General features: G+C 40.4%; 1 protein-coding gene across 1 annotated transcript in view; it reads left to right on the top strand.

Annotated features, from left to right (window-relative positions):
- Positions 1-293: 293 nt before the first annotated feature.
- Positions 294-21,274, top strand: part of vps36 (vacuolar protein sorting 36 homolog) — a 58,297-nt gene continuing 37,316 nt past the window's right edge. The window contains exons 1-4 of the mRNA XM_043692140.2: positions 294-420; positions 7,479-7,547; positions 10,297-10,367; positions 19,460-19,574. Coding sequence (XP_043548075.1) covers positions 325-420; positions 7,479-7,547; positions 10,297-10,367; positions 19,460-19,574 — 351 coding nt within the window. The 5' untranslated portion in view covers positions 294-324. The remainder of the gene's footprint in view (positions 421-7,478; positions 7,548-10,296; positions 10,368-19,459; positions 19,575-21,274) is intronic.

Genomic DNA, 21,274 nt, shown 5'->3' with positions numbered 1-21,274 from the left:
CATACCTTTGCACATCCAATACCCTCTTAAATGCCTTTAATCATTTTAAAGACCTCTGTTAGATCACCCATCAGTTTTCTGTTTTCAGGAAAATAGAAAAACAATCTTTAAATTGGAGTAAGTTAGGATAGTGGTGTAGATATTTGCTAATCAATCAGTTCAGAGATATTATTGCACACTTCTGGAGCAGGTGGGTCTTGTACTGTGGTTCCACTGACTAATGGTGTGGCTTGCTGTGGTAAGGTCGGGTGTCCAGCAGGTGGGGGTGTCGTGGGTGCCGCTGCTCCCGGAAGTGAGCCGGTATTAGTTGCTCCGGGGACGGTGATGGACCGGTTCGTGTGGGCGAGCGGACTGTTGGAAATTAACGAGACCCTGGTGATACAGCAGCGCGGAGTTCGCTTGTATGACGGTGACGACAAGGTAAAAATAAGCCGAGCTGAGATCAGGGCTGGGAGGCGAGTCTCAGGCACAATTAGGCCTTTTGGTCCCTCTCTATGGGTGCAGCCTCAGCTGGAGCTGTGACTGTGGGGGGATTCGGAGGGAGAGCCCAACCATTCCTGTGTGTTAGCACTTTCAGGGCAGGCCTGATTCTTACATGGCTGAACTGTCATTTAAAAAAAAAAACACATTAAATTCCAGCTCCTTTTAAATTAAACCTGCATTTATTACCATCGAAAGGGGGTTCAATGGCACAGCACTGCAGCATCTTTGCGGGAAATGTTTTGGCTGGTGGTGTCACTATCACCAAATTAGATTTTTTTTTGTTGACCCACTGTCCATGAAAGAATAGGGCTGAAACTGCCAGATTTGGTTAGACCTGCAGCCACAGTGGGACAATTCGTCCGTCTCGCACCCTGGCTGCAGGTTCACCTTCTTGTAAAGTCAGTAGTGACAGCACAACTTGTGACATTGAGAGAGAGAGAGAGGATGTGCTTGGGCTGTGTCTACATTTTGTATGGCATACCCTCACCAATTGCTGATGTACCAGCGCTGATGGTCAATTCTTCATGGAGATCAGTACTTGTGCCCATCAATTCCCAGGAGCTAGACGCCATACTTTGAATGTCCGTTTTAGAGTGTTTTCTTATTTGGTCACTCTCCCTAGATCTCGTCTTTTAATACAAAAAAAAGAAACACCATTGCTAGCTCCCATGCTTTTCTGTCAGTGGGAAGGATGTCCTTGGAGGCAGCAATGGGGTTGTCTAACTTAAATCAGCAGCTAGAAAAAAAAGCTACTTTACTCTGGTCTTAGCTGTTCGTTGCAAAAAAAACCTTCCAGAACTCCAGCATAAACCAGTTAGATTCTGACAGTTTTTTTTGTAAAGCTAATTTAATTTTGTATTTAAAGGGTTCTGAATGTATTTGTGACAAGTAGGAAAATACATTGGAATTTGGGAAAAGACTGTCTTACCTGAGCTATGTGATGCATAACAAAATACTTTAAATTTAGTTTACTTCAATATCCAGGACAGGAGATCCAATTCCCTTCAGAAAGTTAAAGGAAGTAAAATAACAACAATCATTGGGAGTGCAGAAATTGAGTACTGCTTTAAAAGAAAATGATATAATGGCTTAGTATTTAGCACTACTATGTCACAGCGCCAGGGATCCAGGTTCAATTCCAGCCTTGGGCGTGTCCCCACGTCTGCATGGGTTTCCTCTAGGTACTCGGGTTTCCTTCATAGTCCAAAGATGTGCAGGTTAGGTGAATTGACCGTGGGAAATGCAGGGTTATGGCGATAGTGTAATGGGATGAGTCGGAGTGGGATGCTCTTTGGGAGGTTGGTGTGGGCTCGATGGGCTGAATGGCCTCTCTCTGCACTGTAGGTGATTCTATGAAAGCTTTTCATTTTGTCTTCATCGGGAGAATTCACAAGAATACCAATTTGTTGGGAAAATGAGTATGTTCCTGCATGAAAGGGAAATGCTGGTTGGTTGGCAAGTAGGTTCTGATTGGTAGAGGTGTTGTCATAGGGAAATATACCAAATATTGATGATTGACAGTTAACTGCTAGACTTTAATTAAATTGTGACCTGAAAAATTACCCTGACATATGAACCAGCAAATGGCTGTCACCTCCTTGTTGTGTTGAAACAAGCATGGTACATGTTCCACCTGTGTGCAAAGAGCAGGGCCCAGTATATTAACATGGTCTCACCTACACACAAGCGCAGCACACGTTGAGCCCCACTGACAACCCTTAAGTTGCTAAACCCCTAATTCTTTACACACTCAACCTTATCTGGCAACTGCAGTTCAATTACAGAATAATCTCTAATGTTGGATGCTGAGTTATGAATATACCTGTCAACCAATCAGCACTCTCCTTTCATGCAGTATAATTTTTTCTTTTAATATTCTTACAAATTGTCATCATGAGTGCAAGATGAAAAGCTTTGACAAATATCTTTTTATCATCAATAATCAAAATAACAATGTTATTTAAAAGAAACAATTGGATAAAACCTTTATTCGCAGTTGTTACTTTTCAGCAATAGTACTTATACCTTCCTAGACATTGCATCTTTGACTGTAGCCTAGATAAGGATGCAAAACAAAGCGTCTCTGCCCTGGAATCATATGTTTCTTTTCTCCTTATTTCACTCACCAATCACCATTTTTTGCTGGAGTTGTGAAATATAGCTTACTCCTAGATCTCCGTATATGATTAGATTAGATTTCCTACGGTGTGGAAACAGGCCCTTCTGCCCAACAAGTCCACACCGACCCTCCAAAGAACAACCCACCCAGACCCATTCCCCTAACTAATGCACCTAACACTACAGGCAATTTAGCGTGGCCAATTTGCCTAACCTGCAGATCTTTGGACTGCGGGAGGAAACCTACGCAGACACTGGGAGAATGTGCAAACTCCACACAGACAGTTGCCCGAGGTGGGAATTGAACCCAGGTCCCTGGCGCTGTGAGGCAGGAGTGCTAACCACTGAGCCACCATGCCGCCCAATGCTGCAATAAGAGGAATGTTTACTGGTGACAATTAGCATAGATATTCTCCCAGCTTGACAAAAAAGTATGTCTGTGCATGCCACCTTTCCAAATAAAGTGAGAGTCATTCTCTTAGCTGTTCAAATTTAAAATATGATCGTTCTTGTTGTAAAATTATAAAATAAAGCACAACCCTGTTACCTTCATGACTTCCTGTTCTAAAATTAATGTATTTGTTTATTATAAGTTTAAAAATATATGAACTGTCATCAGTTAATAGTATTGTCAAACCTGCCTGTGGGTGAAGCAATATTAATTGTATTTAGACCTAAAAATAATTTAATTCAGATAAATGCGAGGCGCTGCATTTTGGGAAAGCAAATCTTAGCAGGACTTATACACTTAATGGTACGGTCCTAGGAAGTGTTGCTGAACAAAGAGACCTTGGAGTGCAGGTTCATAGCTCCTTGAAAGTGGAGTCGCAGGTAGATAGGATAGTGAAGAAGGCGTTTGGTATGCTTTCCTTTATTGGTCAGAGTATTGAGTACAGGAATTGGGAGGTCATGTTGCGGCTGTACAGGACATTGGTTAGGCCACTGTTGAAATATTGCGTGCATTTCTGGTCTCTTTCCTATTGGAAAGATTGTGTGAAACTTGAAAGGGTTCAGAAAAGATTTACAAGGATGTTGCCAGGGTTGGAGGATCTGAGCTACAGGGAGAGGCTGAACAGGCTGGGGCTGTTTTCCCTGAAGCATCAGAGGCTGAGGGCTGACCTCATAGAGGTTTACAAAATTATGAGGGGCATGGGATAGGATAAATAGGCAAAGTCTTTTCCCTGGGGTTGGGGAGTCTAGAACTAGAGAGCATAGGTTTAGGGTGAGAGGGGAAAGATATATAAGAGACCTAAGGGGCAACGTTTTCACGCAGAGGGTGGTACATGTATGGAATGAGCTGCCAGAGGATGTGGTGGAGGCTGGTACAAATTGCAACATTTAAGAGACATTTGGATGGGTATATGAATAGGAAGGGTTTGGAGGGATATGAGCCGGGTGTGGCTGGTGGGACTAGATTGGATTGGGATATCTGGTCGGCATGGACCGAAGGGTCTGTTTCCATGCTGTACATCTCTATGACTCTATTAATGTCTGCCCACAGCTTTCTAATAGGACTTTCCCATTCCTGTGAATGAATATTCTACACTCTGGCCACTAGGTGGCATCTTGGACCAGGATTGGCAGCTTTGGTGTGACTGAGTATTTTGATGTACTGTTTCATTACATTTTATTTTGAAAAATGAGAGGGGATCTCATTGAAACTTTATAAAAGGTTCTTGTGGCACAGTAGTAGTGTCCTTACCCCTGAACCAGGAGGCTGGGATTGAAGTCCCACCTGTTCCAGAGGTGTTTCATGACATCACTGACCAGGTTGATTAGAAAATAGATTTAAAAGAAATATAAACCTACAAAATTCTAATAGTATTAGACAAGGTAGATGCAGGGAGTCTAGAACTAGAGGTCACAGTCTTGAGATATGGGGTAAACCATTTAGAACTGAGCTGAAAAGGAATTTCTTTACTTGGAGAGTGGTGAACGTGTGGATTTTTCTGCCACAGAAAACTGTTGAGGTCAAAACTTGTAATACTTTCAAGGAAAATGTAGAAATAAGTTTAGGACTAAACAGATCAAATGATATGTGGAGAAAACAGGAACACTACTGAGTTGGATGGTCAGCATAACATTGAATGGGAAGCAGGCTTGAAGTACTGAATATCCTATTTACATTCCTATATTCTATGTTTCTACCACCTGAAATTTCCATTTCCAAAAGGAGAAGTTAAACAAAGCTGTTGTAAAGGTTTTGAAATACTATAGGTATTTCAAAAATACCTATTTCATAATAACATTGTATAATTTATACATTGGTTTGATTGTTGTATCTTTTATTCTAGCCTCAGTCCGTTTGAAACGTTCAGGGCTTTAATTGAATATCTGACCACAAAGCTTTCAGTCTAATCTATATGTTCTGAACAAATGCTGTCTTTGAAGGTCCTTTTGAAATTGTAGGTTGGAAGGGTATGTTCCCACTTCCTGTGAAGGTTTGAGAGTTTCATACATTTTCCAACAGACTTGAAATAAACAGTTTTCAAAGCTTTTTAAGCAAGTTTTGTATTTATATAAATGTGTTTTTCTGTTTTGAGTGCCTCAGCATAACAAAGGGAATGTGTGAACAGTGATAGATGATATCCTTTGAGAGACAGCAATGAGAATCAAAATATAGTTTTTTGGGGGGAGGAAAATGCTTAAAAAAGAGTATCAACATTGACTAAAAATATAAATTCTCTCTTAACTTTCAGTTAAACATTTCTTCAAGACCTTTTGTGAGCTTTTTAAAATGGAAGCAGCCTCTCATGCCTTGAGAACCCATGTACCTGCAGACCCCATTCCTTTATTGCCAAATTTGAGTGGCAGAGGACTGAGAAGCTGGTCAGCAAGTGGAGGGATTGAGGGGAAGGTACATGTTAGGACCAGTAAATTAGAAGGAAAGGACAGGCAGAGACAGATAAATGAGAATGATGGTACTAACAGGCTGAAATCTGTATATTTCAATGCAAGGAGTATTATGGGTCAGCCAGATGAGCGTAGAGCCTGGATCAGAGACTTGATTGAGAGAGGGACAGGACTGGCTGCTCAGCATTCCAGGGTATGTTATTGTAGACGAGTTAGAGAGGAAGGTAAAAGACATGGAGGAGATGCATTACTAATCGGGGAGAATATTGCATCTGCAGTCAGAAAGGACATACTAGGGGACTCATCCAACACCCCCCCCCCCCCCCCCCCCCCCAACCCAAAACAGCCACCGAGAAATTGGGGAACAAATATGTCGGCAGATTATGGAAAGATGCAATAAAAACAGAGTTGTAATTAAGGATGACTTTAAAATCCTTGTTATTGACCAGCCCTCCCTTAGAGCAAGACGCTTAGATGGGCATGATTTGTTAACTGCACCCAAAAGGGTTTCTTGAAACAGTATGTGGGTTGCCCAACTATAGAAGAGGGACCACACTGGACATTTACTGGCTAATGAGCTTGACCAGGTGACTGGCCTTTCAATACGAGAGCATTTTGGAAACAACGATCACAACTCCTCACGTTTTAAGATAGCTATGAATAAGGATAAGTCAGGACCTTGTAACAAGATACTAAACTAGGGGGAGGGCAAATTACGTGAGTATTAGATAGGGGCTAGGGAATGTTAAGCTAGGGAATGTCAGGCGAGTCCAGTTTGACAAATTGGAATTGTTTGAAGACCTGCTGACGAGAGTTCAGGACAGCATGTCCCAGTAAGGAGGAAGGACAAGGATGGTAAGGTAAGGGACCCTTGGTTAATGAGGGAGGTTATGAATTTAGTCTAAAGGTAAAAAGAAGCAAATGTAAGGTTTAGGAAGCTAAAATTAGATAGTGCTCATGAGAAATGTAACGAAAGCAGTAAGGAACTCAAGCAGGGAATTAGGAAAGCAAGAAGGGCGGCACGGTGGCTCAGTGGTTAGCACTGCTGCCTCACAGGGCCAGGGACCCAGGTTCAATTCCCACCTCGGGCGACTGTGTGAAGTTTGCACATTCTCCCGTGTCTGTGTGTGTTTCCTCTGGGTGCTCTGGTTTCCTCCCACAATCTAAAGATGTGCAGGTTAGGTGAATTGGTCATGCTAAGTTGCCCATAGTGTTAGGTACATTAGTCAGGGGTAAATGTAGGGGAATAGATCTGGGTGGGTTGCTCTTCAGAGGGTCGGTGTGGACTTGTTGGACTTGTAGGGTCTGTTTCCATACTGTAGGAAATCTATCTAATCTAATCATGAAATGATCTTGGCAAGTAAGGTTGAAGAGAATCCCAAGAGTATTGTGTTCAATTCTGGTTGCCACATTACAGAAAGGATATGACGATTTAGAGAGAGTGCAGAAAACTGCTGCTTAGATTAGAGAGTATGAATTATAAGGAGAGGCTACAAAAATTCAGTTTTTTTTTCTGGAATGGCGGAGACTGAGGGGAGTCTTGATAGAAGTCTATAAAATTATGAGATACATAGATAGGGTTGTCAGAACCTTTTTACCAGAGTTGAAATGTCTAAAACTAGGGCTCATGCATTTGATTTGGGAGGGACAGGTTTTTTACAGTGGTAGGAGTGGAATACACTCCTGGGTGGTAGTGGAGGCAGATACAACAGGGGCGTTTAAGAGACTTGTAGATAAGTACGTGAATAAGCAAGGAGTGGAGGAATATGGACCAAGGGCAGGCAGAAGGGATTTGTTTAATTTGGCATCGTGTTGAGTACAACATCGTAGGCTGAAGGGTCCGTTCCTGTGCTGTACTGTTCTATGTTCTAAATTCTGGAGTAATATTACCAGCACAACTTACTTTGCCTTCTTTGTCTTTGACTCCTATAAAATTCTTATTTGTAATGAACAATGCCATTGTTCTAGTGGTGTGGAAACTATCTGTTGATGTAATTTCATTAAATGTAACTTTTCTATTGCAGACAAAATTTGACTTGGGGACTGTTCTTCTTAGTACACACAGACTACTATGGAGAGACCATAAAAAGCATGTAAGTTACTTAGAAATTGGTTCAACCAATAATTTTGACATTAATTGTTGCAACATTTAATTAAGTTAGTCATACTTGACTTCTGAAAGATTGTGCATCAACAACAACTCATATTTGTATTGCACCTTTTAACATAGTAAAATATTCCAATGAGCATTAGCAGATAACATTTGACACAAAAATGCAAAAGGCAATATGAAAAAAAGTGACCAAATGCTTGGTCAAAGAAGTTGCTTTTAAGAAACTTCTCAAAGAAGAAGAAATTGAGGGGAAACATTTAGTTATGGAATTCCAGGGAGAGAGTCCAGCCAGTAGAAAGTACCACCACCAATTTGTGATCATTTGCAATCAGGGATATGCAAAAATTGGAAGAGGGAAGAGATTTTGAAAGGTTACAGGGCTCCAGTAGGAATGAGGCCATTAAAAAAATTGAAAACATGCATAGAAATCTTAAGTTCAATGCATTGCCTTGCTGAGAGCCTAGGTAAGTCAATGAACACAATGATGATAAGTAAATGGGACTTAGAGTCAAAATGTACTTAGTATGCATTGGGCTATGGGCAAGAGAGTTTTGGATAATCTCAGATTTATGGAGGGGTGAAAGAGGGAAGGCCATTGAGGAGAAACTCGAAGCATTATCACATCTCAAGGATAACAAAGATATGGACTAGAGTTTCAGCAGCAGATGAAGGGAGGCAGGGGATGGAAAGAGAAGCAGGTGGTTTTGCTTGTGGAACTTAACTTCAAGTCACATACAATACCGAGGTTGCAAATGGTCTGTTTCAGTGTCAGATGGTTGCCAGGGAGAGGAGTGAAATGAGTGGTGCAGGAATAAAATTTGTGGCAGGAAACAGAGAAAATAGTTTGGGTCTTCCAATAATTTGAAGAAATAACGGCTCATTGAAGACTGTATGCAGGGCAAGCAACATAAGAAATCAGAAACAGATTTTTAAGAAGTGGAGCTGGATGTTATTGGCATATATGTAGGACTTAATGTTGTGTTTTGAGCTGATGTGTGATGCGGATAGCATAGAGAAGAGAAGTGGAGGAAGGGTTGGAAAGATCCTTCAGGGCTTCCGAGGTAACCATGCAAGAATCGGAGAATTCAGGTCACTCTGTGACCAGCCTCATTTGATAGAATGGAACTGGATAAAAGCCATTTTACCTGGCTGGATGTTGAAGCCGAATGCCAAAGAAAAATATATATGTTTGCTTCAGCATCTGCCATTCTGATACCAGCTTTAACCAGTTGTATAATTTGAGCTTTGGTATTGCCATGTCAAGGTAACTAGTTCAGGAATGCCCCTTACAATAAGAATCAACTGTAAGATTTGTGACACATCTAGACAATATTAATAAAGACAATTTGTAATTCCATTGATGTCATCTCTTCTCAATCAATAAATCAGCCAGTGGTGGCTCAGTGGTTAGCACTGCTGCCTCACAGCACTAGGGAGCCAGCCACGGGTGACTATCTGTGTGGAGTTTGCACGTTCTCCCTGTGTCTGCGTGGGGTTCCTCCCACAATCCAAACGTGTGCACGTTAGGTGAATTGACAATGCTAAATTGCCCATAGTGTTCAGGAATATGCAGGTTAGGTGCATTAGGCAGGAGTAAATATAGGATAGGGGAATGGGTCTGGCTGGGTTACTTTTCGGAGAGTCAGTGTGGATTTGTTGCACCAAAGGGTCTGTTTCCACACTGTAGGGATTCTATGAACCATAATCAGTCGTCAAGCACTGGTGACATTATGATTGATTTTGAATGAACAATCGTGAAATGTTTTATTCAAAAAATAAATCAGCTTTTTCTAGTGGGAATAAGATAATTATGGATATAAGTTTTGTAGCCCAAGGATAAGTTTTATGTACTGGGGAATTATGATTCAAGCCCACCCTCAAATCGCAGAATTTTGCATTTCTTGTCCTGCCCTCCACCTCTGGTTCCAAAGCTGATGTAAGAAAGTAAGAAATAGGAGTAGGAGTAAACCATATGGACACTGGAGCTTCTCTCTCTCTCAATACAATGATCAGCTTCAACGCCCACTTTCCCACCTGCTCCATATGTCTCTCAATTCCCTGAGAGACAAAAACTCTTGTCTATCCCAGCCATAAACCAACTGAACAATTAAGCATCCACAAACCTCTGGGAAAGAGAATTCCACAGATTCACAATGTTTTTGAGGGGAGAAGTATCTCCTTATTACACATGGGTGGTCACAACATTGAATAGATGAAAGGCCATTGGTCTCTGAGAGGGACTATGTTAACGCAAATAACCTTCTGGCATAACATTCTTGCTGGCCACATGTCAGTATTGAGGGAACAAGAATGTAGAAAGGTTGATAGCCTGAGAAACTGCAATAAATGGCATAAACTACTTTGAGAATAACAAACTGCCAATAGTGTGGAAAAACATAAGGGGAAGTGTTTCCTTTATTCCAGGTGTATTTTAACAATGAGATGTAAAATCTGAAATTTGTTCTAATTCTAAATTGGATTAGTTATACTACGTAGGTTACAATTCAATAATAAAATTCTCAAGCTTGAACAAAGTGAGATAAAACATTGGTAAAATGTTATAGCCAGCATTTTAATATACCGATTTCTCTTTGGTGTGTAATAAATTTATGTTTAGCATCCCATATTTTAATATTTATTACATTGGAATGCTGAAGATAAATTATTCTTATGACCAGATTAAAAGTGCTGTTGTGATTTAGCTATTAAATCACTTTTCTTTCCTACAGGATTGCTGCATCGCTTTGCCTTTGTCACAGATAATTTTCTTTGAGGAACAGGCTGCTGGAATAGGAAAAAGGTCAGACTGCAGTCAAAATAATTTTGAAACATTGGACTTCTACAAATCCACCTTCTCTGTCCTTTTACCATGGTCCTGTCATGCTGATGTTTAAAAAACTGACTTATCATTAATTTTAATATTATTTTAAATTGTGGAGTGCAATTGCACCAGTTGATAACTTTGCTGAAAATGGGCTGCTTTGGTACAAAACTAGAAATCCCAGACTGTTTTCTTTCCCCTGTAAGGTGACCAAAAGTTGGAATTTCATACCCACTAATGTGTGACATATTATTGTTGCAACTAATATGTATTGAAATGGTGGAAGATATGAAAGTCTAACATCAGCTGTGTATGGGATGGAGGTGTCTGTGGTAAAGGGCATTAATGGGGGAGAATGCAGAGAGAATTACTTTAGGTTCTCACAAAACAGCCAGTGAATTTAGTCTAGGAACAATGTATCTTTCTCCCCTGCTAGAAGGACAACCGAGTTTGAAGTGGCAGGGCATTTGAAAATCTGTGCAGAATATTCATACTCATTTTTGCAACAAAGCAAGAAAATTCTGAAACGTGAAAATGCATTAAATCTTAAAATTCTTACTCTTATGTTCAAGTTTTTTCATAGCCCTGGCTCTCTCCATTTCTGACACTTTATCCAGCTCCATGACCCTTGGAGAACATTGTGTTCTCCCGACTCTGGCTTCTGGTGCATCTTCTGATTTCTTTCCTGGATCTAAATTGATGCCTATGTATTTGGCTGTCTAGGTTCCAACTGTAATTTTTGAGTCTAAAATTCTTTTCCCTTTCATCTCCTTTAAGATGCTGTGTTAAAACTATCTGTATTACCAAATATTTGATAACTCATCCTATCATCTCCTCCTTTGGTTTAATGCCAATTTTTCCCCGATTCTGCACCTGGGAAGAACCTTTTAATAGCTGTACAGATAGAAGTTACTGTGGGAATTCAAGAACAGAATAGAGAGGAGGGGAGCTTTCTGATGTTGTAACTTAATGCTTAATGGGCCAACCACAATTTAAATGTAACAAAAGCTGCTGTTGTGAAACTGGATGATGCCAGACAGTACCAATCTAATTGCAGGAAGTCCTTTTTAAAGTTGTGACTGCTTTTTCCTGAAAGTCAGAACTTGAAATGAAACAACTTTGAGAAGCAATGGACCTTGCTCAAACCAGTGGGGAAGGCGAAGGGAGCTGCTGAGCTTGGATTTAACTCATGCTTTGCCAGCTAGTGGGGTAGGGTTGGAGCCCTACAGCCAGGCAGGAGGGTCAGCTCCAGTGTGCCTGGGTAGGTCTTGCAGCAGTGGCAGCCAGTGGAAGGTGTGTGCAGACACTGCAGCCTCTCAGAATGGGTGAGTGCTGGTTGCTGGGATTTTGCTGTTAGTCTGCAGCCTGGCCAGGGGCAGTGTGCGAAGCGTGTCCGAGAGTGGGCGCTAGCTTCAGCCTGTGTCTTGGAGCTTGGTGGATGAAGGCTCTCTGGTACAGAGAGCAGTGCTGCACAGGGATAGGCACAGTCAGAGTGTGGAAAGGTTGTGCCAAATGGCACCAGTTGAGTCATGTATCGTAAATGCCATCAAAACAAAGCTCTCAATGTTTTAATGAGATTTCAGGTCCCAATAATATACTGACATTAGAGCGAGTGAAGACTTCCTGTAATCTGCAGCTGACTGGCAAACTGAGTCCAGTGTAGTAGGTAGACTACAATGTTGTCGTTACAGTAGTAGCTAGCCATTTAAAGTTGCTGTTCCTGCTAGTTGCAAAATCCATTTGGGTTCAGTGAGGTCACACAATTCCTGTAAATGTAATAGCCTGCAATTGAAATCTGCAAAGCATGAAATAAATGTATGCTAATAAGATGCAAAAAAATTGTTATTAGAAGATTAATGTCACTTGACACTACTTTAGACTCAGATAGATATTGGAACACCAGACATTATGATGATATAATGGCATAATGATAATGGGGCTTAAAACAAGACCAAAAAAAGCAGAGACAGAGAAGGAAAAAAAATCTGTGACTGTGGAATTACTGACCACAAAGGGCTCTGTTGATCAGACCGAGTCCTGGAGATGATTACAAGGTGATGGGGTGAAGGCCTAAATGGAGAGTTCATGTTTGAAATGGTATGGAAGTGGCATGGTAAAGTGGACATTATTTGCATCAAACTTGCTGGTTGGAGAGATAAAACATAAATTGCTTCAAATAAAAAATGATAGGCAAGATAAATTACCATATGTAAGGAGTAGTTATTTGTTTGAAGGCCCATCATTTTCATTGCTGTAACTCATTCTTAAGATTTTCCTTATGAGTTCAAGCTTTTATCTATAAATTTAGGATTAATTTTCTGGTATTTCCTGTTCTTCTGAGTGTTTCGGTATAAAAATATACTCTAAAGTGTGGTATTATTGTGTTGGATGGATGGTCTCCCTCTAGTTTCTGATTTTGATAATTGCCATTTAGTTCAGTAGAATAACTGTAGTCTTTAACTATATCTAAAGTGATCTACAATATCTAATCTTAAAATTTCCATTTGGAAAATATAATAGAACTGGATGAATTGATTGCTAGCTGATAAGAGGATGAAATCAAAACCAGAAAAATACTTGTAAATTTCAGTGACGTTATGTTAAATTTGGAATAATAACTCGGGCAATGTTTATCCCAAGAGATACCAAGTTTATATATTTTTCATACTTAAAAGGTTAGTATGGCGTGTTTCTCTTGGCAATAGAAGGAACTGAAGCTTTTGTTTTGCAAGGAAGCGTGTGCTGTAACAAAGGTTTTACAGTAATTAATGAGTTTAGTTTATTATTCTACAGGAAAGGGCCTGCAATCCTTTGGCAGTTGATATTTTGCCTTCCCTAGATTAATAATGATTTTCCGGAAAAGGAGGGAGAGAGAAGGGGAAGTTGATAAAACATAACGATGTAAAGTTAATATTACAGCAGATGGTTAGGTTTGTAGTTCAAGTCTGGATTGAGATATTTGATCATTTCCAGCAGTCAGATGTGAAAGGTTTGTGGTCACAGCACCCTTATCTCTACAGTTTTGTTTTAAAAATACAATGTAATTGTAACATCAATGCTATACTTTGTAAGTAGCACATGGAAAGTTAAAAAGCTTCATTATAGATTTTTTTTTGTTTTTTTTAATATATAAAGGGTTTTATTTGTTATTCTTAAAATGTAACACAAGGTTTTGCCAAAAAATCATCTGCCTAACTGTTCTTCCTGCTCCTGCACTCTTATCTCTGTAGTACACCAAAAAAATTTTCCGTTTTCCTATTTTACATCTGCATATTGTCCCTTAATAATATTATCCAGTTTCATATGTATGCTGATGATACCCAGTATGTCCTGACCTCCACCTCTCCTAATCCACTAAATTGTCGAAATGCTTGTCTGGTGTCCAGTACTGGATGAGCCGAAATTTCCTCCAACTAAATATTGAGAGGACTCTAACTTTTGTCTTCAGTCTCCACCAGAAACGCAGCTTCTGACTAATCTCTCTCTTCCTGCCAGCTGCCTGAGAATGAAGCAAACTGTTTGCACTCTTATTAGCTGATTTGAGCCTGAGACAAGTTCCTGACCTATACATATTGTTAAAAGGGGAAACAGAGTTGAAGGTTTTTGTCTTGACTCATCAGAATTATGATGCAAAGAACAGACTTGGAAAAAAGGGACAGCATATTATAGAACATGAGAGGAGATTGCTGATTGTATGGTTCATTGGTAGCATGGAGATGCAGCAAGAACAGTTACCTGTCAATCTTAATTCTCAGACCAAACAGGTAAAGGCTGATTGGTAATGGTGTTGCCATGAGGTTGCTGCAGGGGATTGGCTGTGTCAATGCCACCTTTGTGCCTATGTAAAAGGGGAGGCAATGGCTTAATGGTATTATCGCTATACTATTAATCCAGAGATCCAGGTGATGGTTTCAGGACTTGGGTTCAAACCCCACCACAGCAGATGGTAGCATTTGAATTCAATAAAAAAATCTGGAATTAAGAGTCTAATGATGATCACGACACCATTGTAGATTGTTGGAAAAACCCGTATGGTCCACTAATGTCCTTTCAGGAAAGGAAATCTGTCATCCAAACCTGGTATAGCCTACATGTGACTCCAGATCCACAGCAATGCCTAGCCAGTGATGCCCACAATCCGTGATTGAATAAGCAAAAAAAAAACACGGAGTCCTGTGTATTTATATCTGTAGCTTCTAGCATGCACAAATGCATTACACTGCAGCTGATGATCTCTTGGGTTTATTGCATAGTTTACCCTGAAGTTCAAATTTGAGAGTCACCTTCCACTTCCAGAGTAATCTGACATAGTCTGGGAACTGTTCAGGGCCAAAAGTAGTGGACATAGGCCCTCTCATGAGTTTTAGCAGTATACAGCGAGCATTGACTCCATGAGTGTCCAAATACATGGCATTGCCAGAGGATCCTCTCAGAGACCAGACCTTGCTAACATTTGTTGATTTCCAGAAGAATTGCACCTTCAATGGTTGTAATGTGATAGGTTTCTGTGCCAGTGTGATGCCACGTTTTTAGGCCATATGTCCCAAGGTTGGTAGATGCTACTTATGTATTTACACAGAACCCTGCTTTGTAAGAACAAAAATAGTTTTAACATGCATTGCACTTTTTTCATTTAAAAAGAAGATTAAGGGGATAGTCAATTCTCTGCTGCATTCCCCATAGTAACACCCTGAGCAATCAGAATTTACCTGCTTGACCTGAGAACAAAAATTAACAGTTTGCTGGTTTTGCTGTAACTCCATGCCAATGATGGCGCAACCAATCAGCACCCTCTTGTTGCCATGAGCATTGTTTGCATGATGCATAATGCTCTATAAAATGGTGACTTTGTTTGCAAGTCTATTTCTTGTGTCCTAGTTCTGATGAGTACAAGATAAAAACATAATTTTTTTTGTCTCCTTTTAGCAATGTTTTAAGTTCAGTACTACCACACAATTATTTATATTCCTGCCCTATATCCACATCATCACTAAGACCACTTACTTCCACCTTGATATAATCACCAAATTTGCCTCTGCTTCAGGTCATTAGCTACTGAAACCTCATCTACTCTTGCATTAATCTTCCAGTGCACCCTTGACAAGCTGTCTCGCTTCCACCTTTAGCCGCTTTAGGATTTAGCTTTACACTCATCTAGAACTCTGCTGACCACATCTTCACTTTCATCGAGTCTCATACATCCATCATCACTTGTTCATGCTGACTTGCCTTGGCTCTTGGACCAGCAGTATTGCGATTTTAAAGTTCTTATCTTTGTATTCGAATACCCTACATGACTTGCCATTCCCTATCACTGTAACCTCTTCCAGCTAACAATCCACCAAGACTTTTGCAGCCCACTCATTCTGACTTCTTGTGCCCTCAAGCTTTCCATTGTCCCACACTTTGGTGCCTTCAGCTGCTGACACATTAAACCTAGATTTTCTCCATAATTTTTCAACCTCTTTTCTCCTTTAGGACCCTCCTTAAAGCTCACCTCTTGACAAAGCTTTGATTACCTTGTTCTTGCTTCAATGTCCAATTTTATTTTGTAATCTCCAGTGGGCATTTATTATTCTGAATGTGCTTTATTATTATAAGTTATTCATTTAACCAAGACTCAGCTCAGATAAAATTGGTTGAATGGTCTTGTACTGTAAACCTCTTTGGTTCTATGACTTGTGGTTTGAGTGCGTCAGTGAATGTTTCACCAATAAAAATATATTCCATGATTGTTGACCAGGCAGGATGATAGTGTTTCAGTTTGGTCGACATGATTGGCATGACATTGCAAATTCTAACTCCCTGTTACATTATTTGTTTATAGTAAAATTCCCACAAAGAATAACATCATACAAATAATGCTTATCCATCTCTTTGGTGGTTGAAGATCAGCTCTGAGAGAAGTTAGAAATTGCTTTTTTTTTTAATCTTGCAGTTCCACAGATTGTTGAAATATTCTTCTTGCATGGATATAGGCTTGCTTGCTGAGCTACATCCAGAACCTCAACCTGAGCTACAAATCTTCTCAAAACTCACTAATTCTTGTTGCATTTTAACATTATTAAACTCATAACTGTGGTCTTTGCACTACTTGTAATTTCTTTTTGTTGTCACCTGGACAATACTACAACTTATCAGTTCTACAATTTAAGTCCTTTCTATCTCCCTATTTATTAATAGTTAGTATGTTTATTGTATGGCATATTCCTTTTAATGTTAAATCTGAACCATACTGGGGAGAGTGGACAAATAGCAGAACTCGAGGGGAAAAAAAAGAAATTGAATGATAGTCTATGAATTTTCCTCTAGACAAAAAGGCCAGAGAGTGCAAATTGTTAATTTCCTCCTGCAGAATTATTGTACTGGCTCAATGGGCCAAATGGCTATCGCGTGTGCTGTAACCATTCTGCAAACACTCTCATTATTAGGGTGTAGGTTTGCTCGCTGAGCTGTAGGTTTGATATCCAGATGTTTCATTGCCTGGCTAGGTAACATCATCAATGGCGACCTCCAAGTGAAGTGAAGTTGTTGTCTCCTGCTTTCTATTTATATCTTTCTCCAGGATGGGGTTCCTGGGGTTTGTGGTGATGTCATTTCCTGTTCGTTTTCTGAGGGGTTGATAGATGGCATCTAGATCTATGTGCTTGTTTATGGCGTTTTGGTTGGAGTGCCAGGCCTCTAGGAATTCTCTGGCATGTCTTTGCTTAGCCTGTCCCAGGACAGATGTGTTGTCCCAGTCGAAATGGTGGGTTTTTCATCTGTGTGTAGGGCTATGAGGGAGAGGGAGTCGTGTCTTTTTGTGGCTAGCTGGTGTTCATGTATCCTGGTGACTAACCTTCTTCCTGTTTGTCCTATGTAGTGTTTGTGGCAGTCCTTGCATGGAATTTTATAGATGACGTTGGTTTTGTCCATGGGTTGTACTGGGTCTTTTATGTTTGTTAGTTTTTATTTGAGAGTGTTAGTCGGTTTTTGTGCTACTAGGATTCCGAGGGGTCTCAGTAGTCTGGCTGCCATTTCTGAAACTTCTTTGATATATGGTAAGGTGGTTAGGGTTTCTGGCTGTGTTTTGTCTGCTTGTCGTGGTTTGTTCTTGAGGAATCTGCGCACTGTGTTTTTTGAGTATCCGTTCTTCTTGAATACGTTGTATAGGTGGTTCGCCTCTGTTTTTCGAAGTTCATCTGTGCTGCAGTGTGTGGTGGCTCATTGGAATAGTGTTCTGATACAGCTTCGTGTGTGTGTGTTGGGATAGTTGCTGGTGTAATTGAGTATTTTGTCAGAGTTTGTCGGTTTTCTTCCTCCTTGGTGAACTTTATGCCTGTGAAAACCTATAGGCGCAACACGCTACAACTGGCCCGAAGATGGGAAAGGAATGCCATCCGAGAGATTCCATTCGCGAACAACTGTACTTCCTGCATGAATGTTTAAGAAAACAGGTACTGCCAAAATGTCTCCAATATAAACTGCCGATTAAAAACACCTCAAGCCAGAAATTTAACAGAATAAAACGGCCACAGAATGCTTTGAGAACTAATCAATGACGCCCACCACAGACTCCGAAAATACAACCGGGAAGAAACTGACAACAAACTTGCATTTCTGGACGTCACAGTAGAAAGAAAGGACAAGGGAGAATTACAAACCTGCGTATACAGAAAACCGACAAACACTGACAAAATAGATTACTTAGATTACTTACAGTGTGGAAACAGGCCCTTCGGCCCAACAAGTCCACACTGACCCGCCGAAGCGCAACCCACCCATATCCCTACATTTACCCCTTACCTAACACTACGGGCAATTTAGCATGGCCAATTCACCTGACCTGCACAACTGTGGGAGGAAACCGGAGCACCCGGAGGAAACCCATGCAGACACGGGGAGAACGTGCAAACTCCACACTCAACTACACCAGCAACCATCCCAACACACACACACACGAAGCTGTATCAGAACACTATTCCAATGAGCCACCACACACTGCAGCACAGATGAACTTCGAAAAACAGAGGCGAACCACCTATACAACGTATTCAAGAAGAACGGATACTCAAAAAACACAGTGCGCAGATTCCTCAAGAACAAACCACGACAAGCAGACAAAACACAGCCAGAAACCCTAACCACCTTACCATATATCAAAGAAGTTTCAGAAATGACAGCCAGACTACTGAGACCCCTCGGAATCCTAGTAGCACACAAACCCACCAACATTCTCAAACAAAAACTAACAAACATAAAAGACTCAGTACAACCCATGGACAAAACCAACGTCATCTATAAAATTCCATGCAAGGACTGCCACAAACACTACGTAGGATAAACAGGAAGAAGGTTAGCCACCAGGATTCATGAACACCAGCTAGCCACAAAAAGACACGACCCCCTCTCCCTCATAGCCATACACACGGATGAAAAAAACCACCGACTGGGACAACACATCTATCCTGGGAAGGCTAAGCAAAGACATGCCAGAGAATTCCAAGAGGCCTGGCACTCCAACCAAAATGCCATAAACAAGCACATAGATCTAGATACCATCTATCAACCCCTCAGAAAACGAACAGGAAATGACATCACCACAAACCCCAGGAACGCCATCCTGGAGAAAGATATAAATAGAAAGCAGGAGACAACAGCTTCGCTTCACTTGGAGGTCGCCACTGATGATGTTACCTAGCCAGGTAATGAAACGTCTGGATATCAAACCTACAGCTCAGCGAGCAAACCTACACCCTAAACCTCAACCTGAGCTACAAACCTTCACAAACCTTGCGACTCTCATTATTCCTGCAGAACTGTTGTTACTAGGCATGCTTTCTGAATTTTCTTTTTTTCCCTTCTGGTCAAATATCCAGCATTGTTGAGCACTTTTTTCAAGAGACAACAGGGAATGGGGGACTCTCACACTCAGAATAAATTGTGCTATGGCCCCCTCGTTGAATTTTCTAACGTTCTGGCTAAATTTGGATGTGAAGATGTCAACATGACTACCTGTTGAGTGTATAGCATTTACAATGGTGCCATCTGTACTTGGCCAATGAAATTACTTAATTTTATTTTGTTTCCAGTGCCAAAATAGTAGTTCACCTTCAACCAGTTACTCCCAACAAAGAGCCTGGTCCATATCAGAGTAGCAAGTACTCTTACATCAAGCTGTCTTTCAAGGAACATGGACAGATTGAGGTAACTATCATTCTAATTGCTAAATTGTGTTGCTAAAACATTGCTTTTTAAAATGTTTGTTAGTACATCGGTGAATGTTTCACCAATAAAAATATATTCCATGATTGTTGGCCAGGCAGGATGATAGTGTTTCAGTTTGGTCGACATGATTGGCATGACATTGCAAATTCCAACTCCCTGTTGCATTATTTGTTTATAGTAAAATGCCCACAAAGAATAACATCATACAAATAATGCTCATCCATCTCTTCGGTGGTTGAAGATCAGCTCTGGTGGAAGTTAGAAATTGCTGTGTGCTTTTCACAGAAGGAATGGCTCTGTCATGTTATAAAGGTGTGTGGTGAGGGGCAGTATCTCTGAGCTGCGTGATTGCACATTTTCCCTGAGTCCTTTTTTCAATATTGTGTTTAAATTATATGTAAAAGTAGTTTGTCTATCTGACCCTATGGAGCAAAGATCTCAAAATTTCAAAGGTGGTTCGTTGCTTAAATGGTTAATAACTGCAAGCCTTGAGGACTAGTTTAGATTGAGTGAAATCCGAAATCCTTTGTGGAGTTTGCATTGATTCCAGTTTTAGGTGTTATCATTTAGAAATGGCTGTTTTCCTTAATTAGCTTGTGGAAAAATCCATTCGGTAAATGTGTATTTAGCTAGCAGTCCACCTGTATATTGAAATCAGATTCAAGGTATTTTTAACAAAATCTTCCCTCCTATTAATCTGTTGTTCTCGTTTAATTAACTCCCAAGCTTTGTTCTCCTAACGTCTTCCCCTTGTTCATCTTTTACAGTTGCTGAGTACCTGGCATGTGTTTTTCCTCTAAGTTTTCCTGATTTGCTTTCCTGACTTGCATTTTTCAGCTGTGTTTACTTGCCCCATGTTGTTCAGCTGGTTCATTTTGCTGTGTTCTATTGGTTTACCATTATATACCTTTTAAGCTCAGTGATTTTATAAACAATATTTTTAAATCTCTGAACAATTCATTTGGTTCCAAACATTCAACTTGCCTGACATGACCTTCATTTCCCTGGAACAAAGTGTCAAGCTTGGCTGATGGCTAGGAAACTGCCTTCGAGCATTTTTCATTTCCTATATCCTATATTCCATTCAGGCTGCTCTCTGTTCACCAACTTTAAAAGGTCAAAATTGACCTACCACATCCCCTCACTCACCTCTTGCTAACAAACTAGCAATTAAATTGTATTTTCCCACACATGTTCAGCCAATATATGTGCTGTGTTTAAATTAACTATCATTCATTAGTTTATCACCAAAAGGAACCAGGATAATTTCTCTTGACCCCTTTATTCTGTCTTTTTACATTAGTCCTCTCAGTTGTTCTGGATATGGATTTGTCCTTTTTCTTCCCTCATGTATGCATTCAGCTTTATCTTAAAGGCATCAGTGCCATTTTCATCAGTACTCCATGTGACAGGAGGAGATCTAATATGTGTTAGAAATTCTTCCTTATTTATTTTGATCTTCTAGTCGTTAGGTTGTAGTTATGCCCCCCAATTCTGGACTAGTCCACAAGTGGAAGCAATTTGTACCCACTCTACTTAACCTCTTCACAACTTTAACACAGTTTTTAGATTAGATTACTTACAGTGTGGAAACAGGCCCTTCGGCCCAACAAGTCCACACCGACCCGCCGAAGCACAACCCACCCATAACCCTATGTTTACCCCATTTTCTTCTTAGT

The sequence above is a fragment of the Chiloscyllium plagiosum genome, unplaced genomic scaffold (assembly GCF_037043375.1).
Source record: "Chiloscyllium plagiosum isolate Xiang-an unplaced genomic scaffold, Cpla_swu_hap1 HiC_scaffold_6, whole genome shotgun sequence".
Lineage (NCBI taxonomy): Eukaryota > Metazoa > Chordata > Chondrichthyes > Orectolobiformes > Hemiscylliidae > Chiloscyllium > Chiloscyllium plagiosum.
The sequence above is the reverse complement of the archived record's forward strand: the minus strand, read 5'-3'. Positions and strand labels throughout refer to the sequence as shown.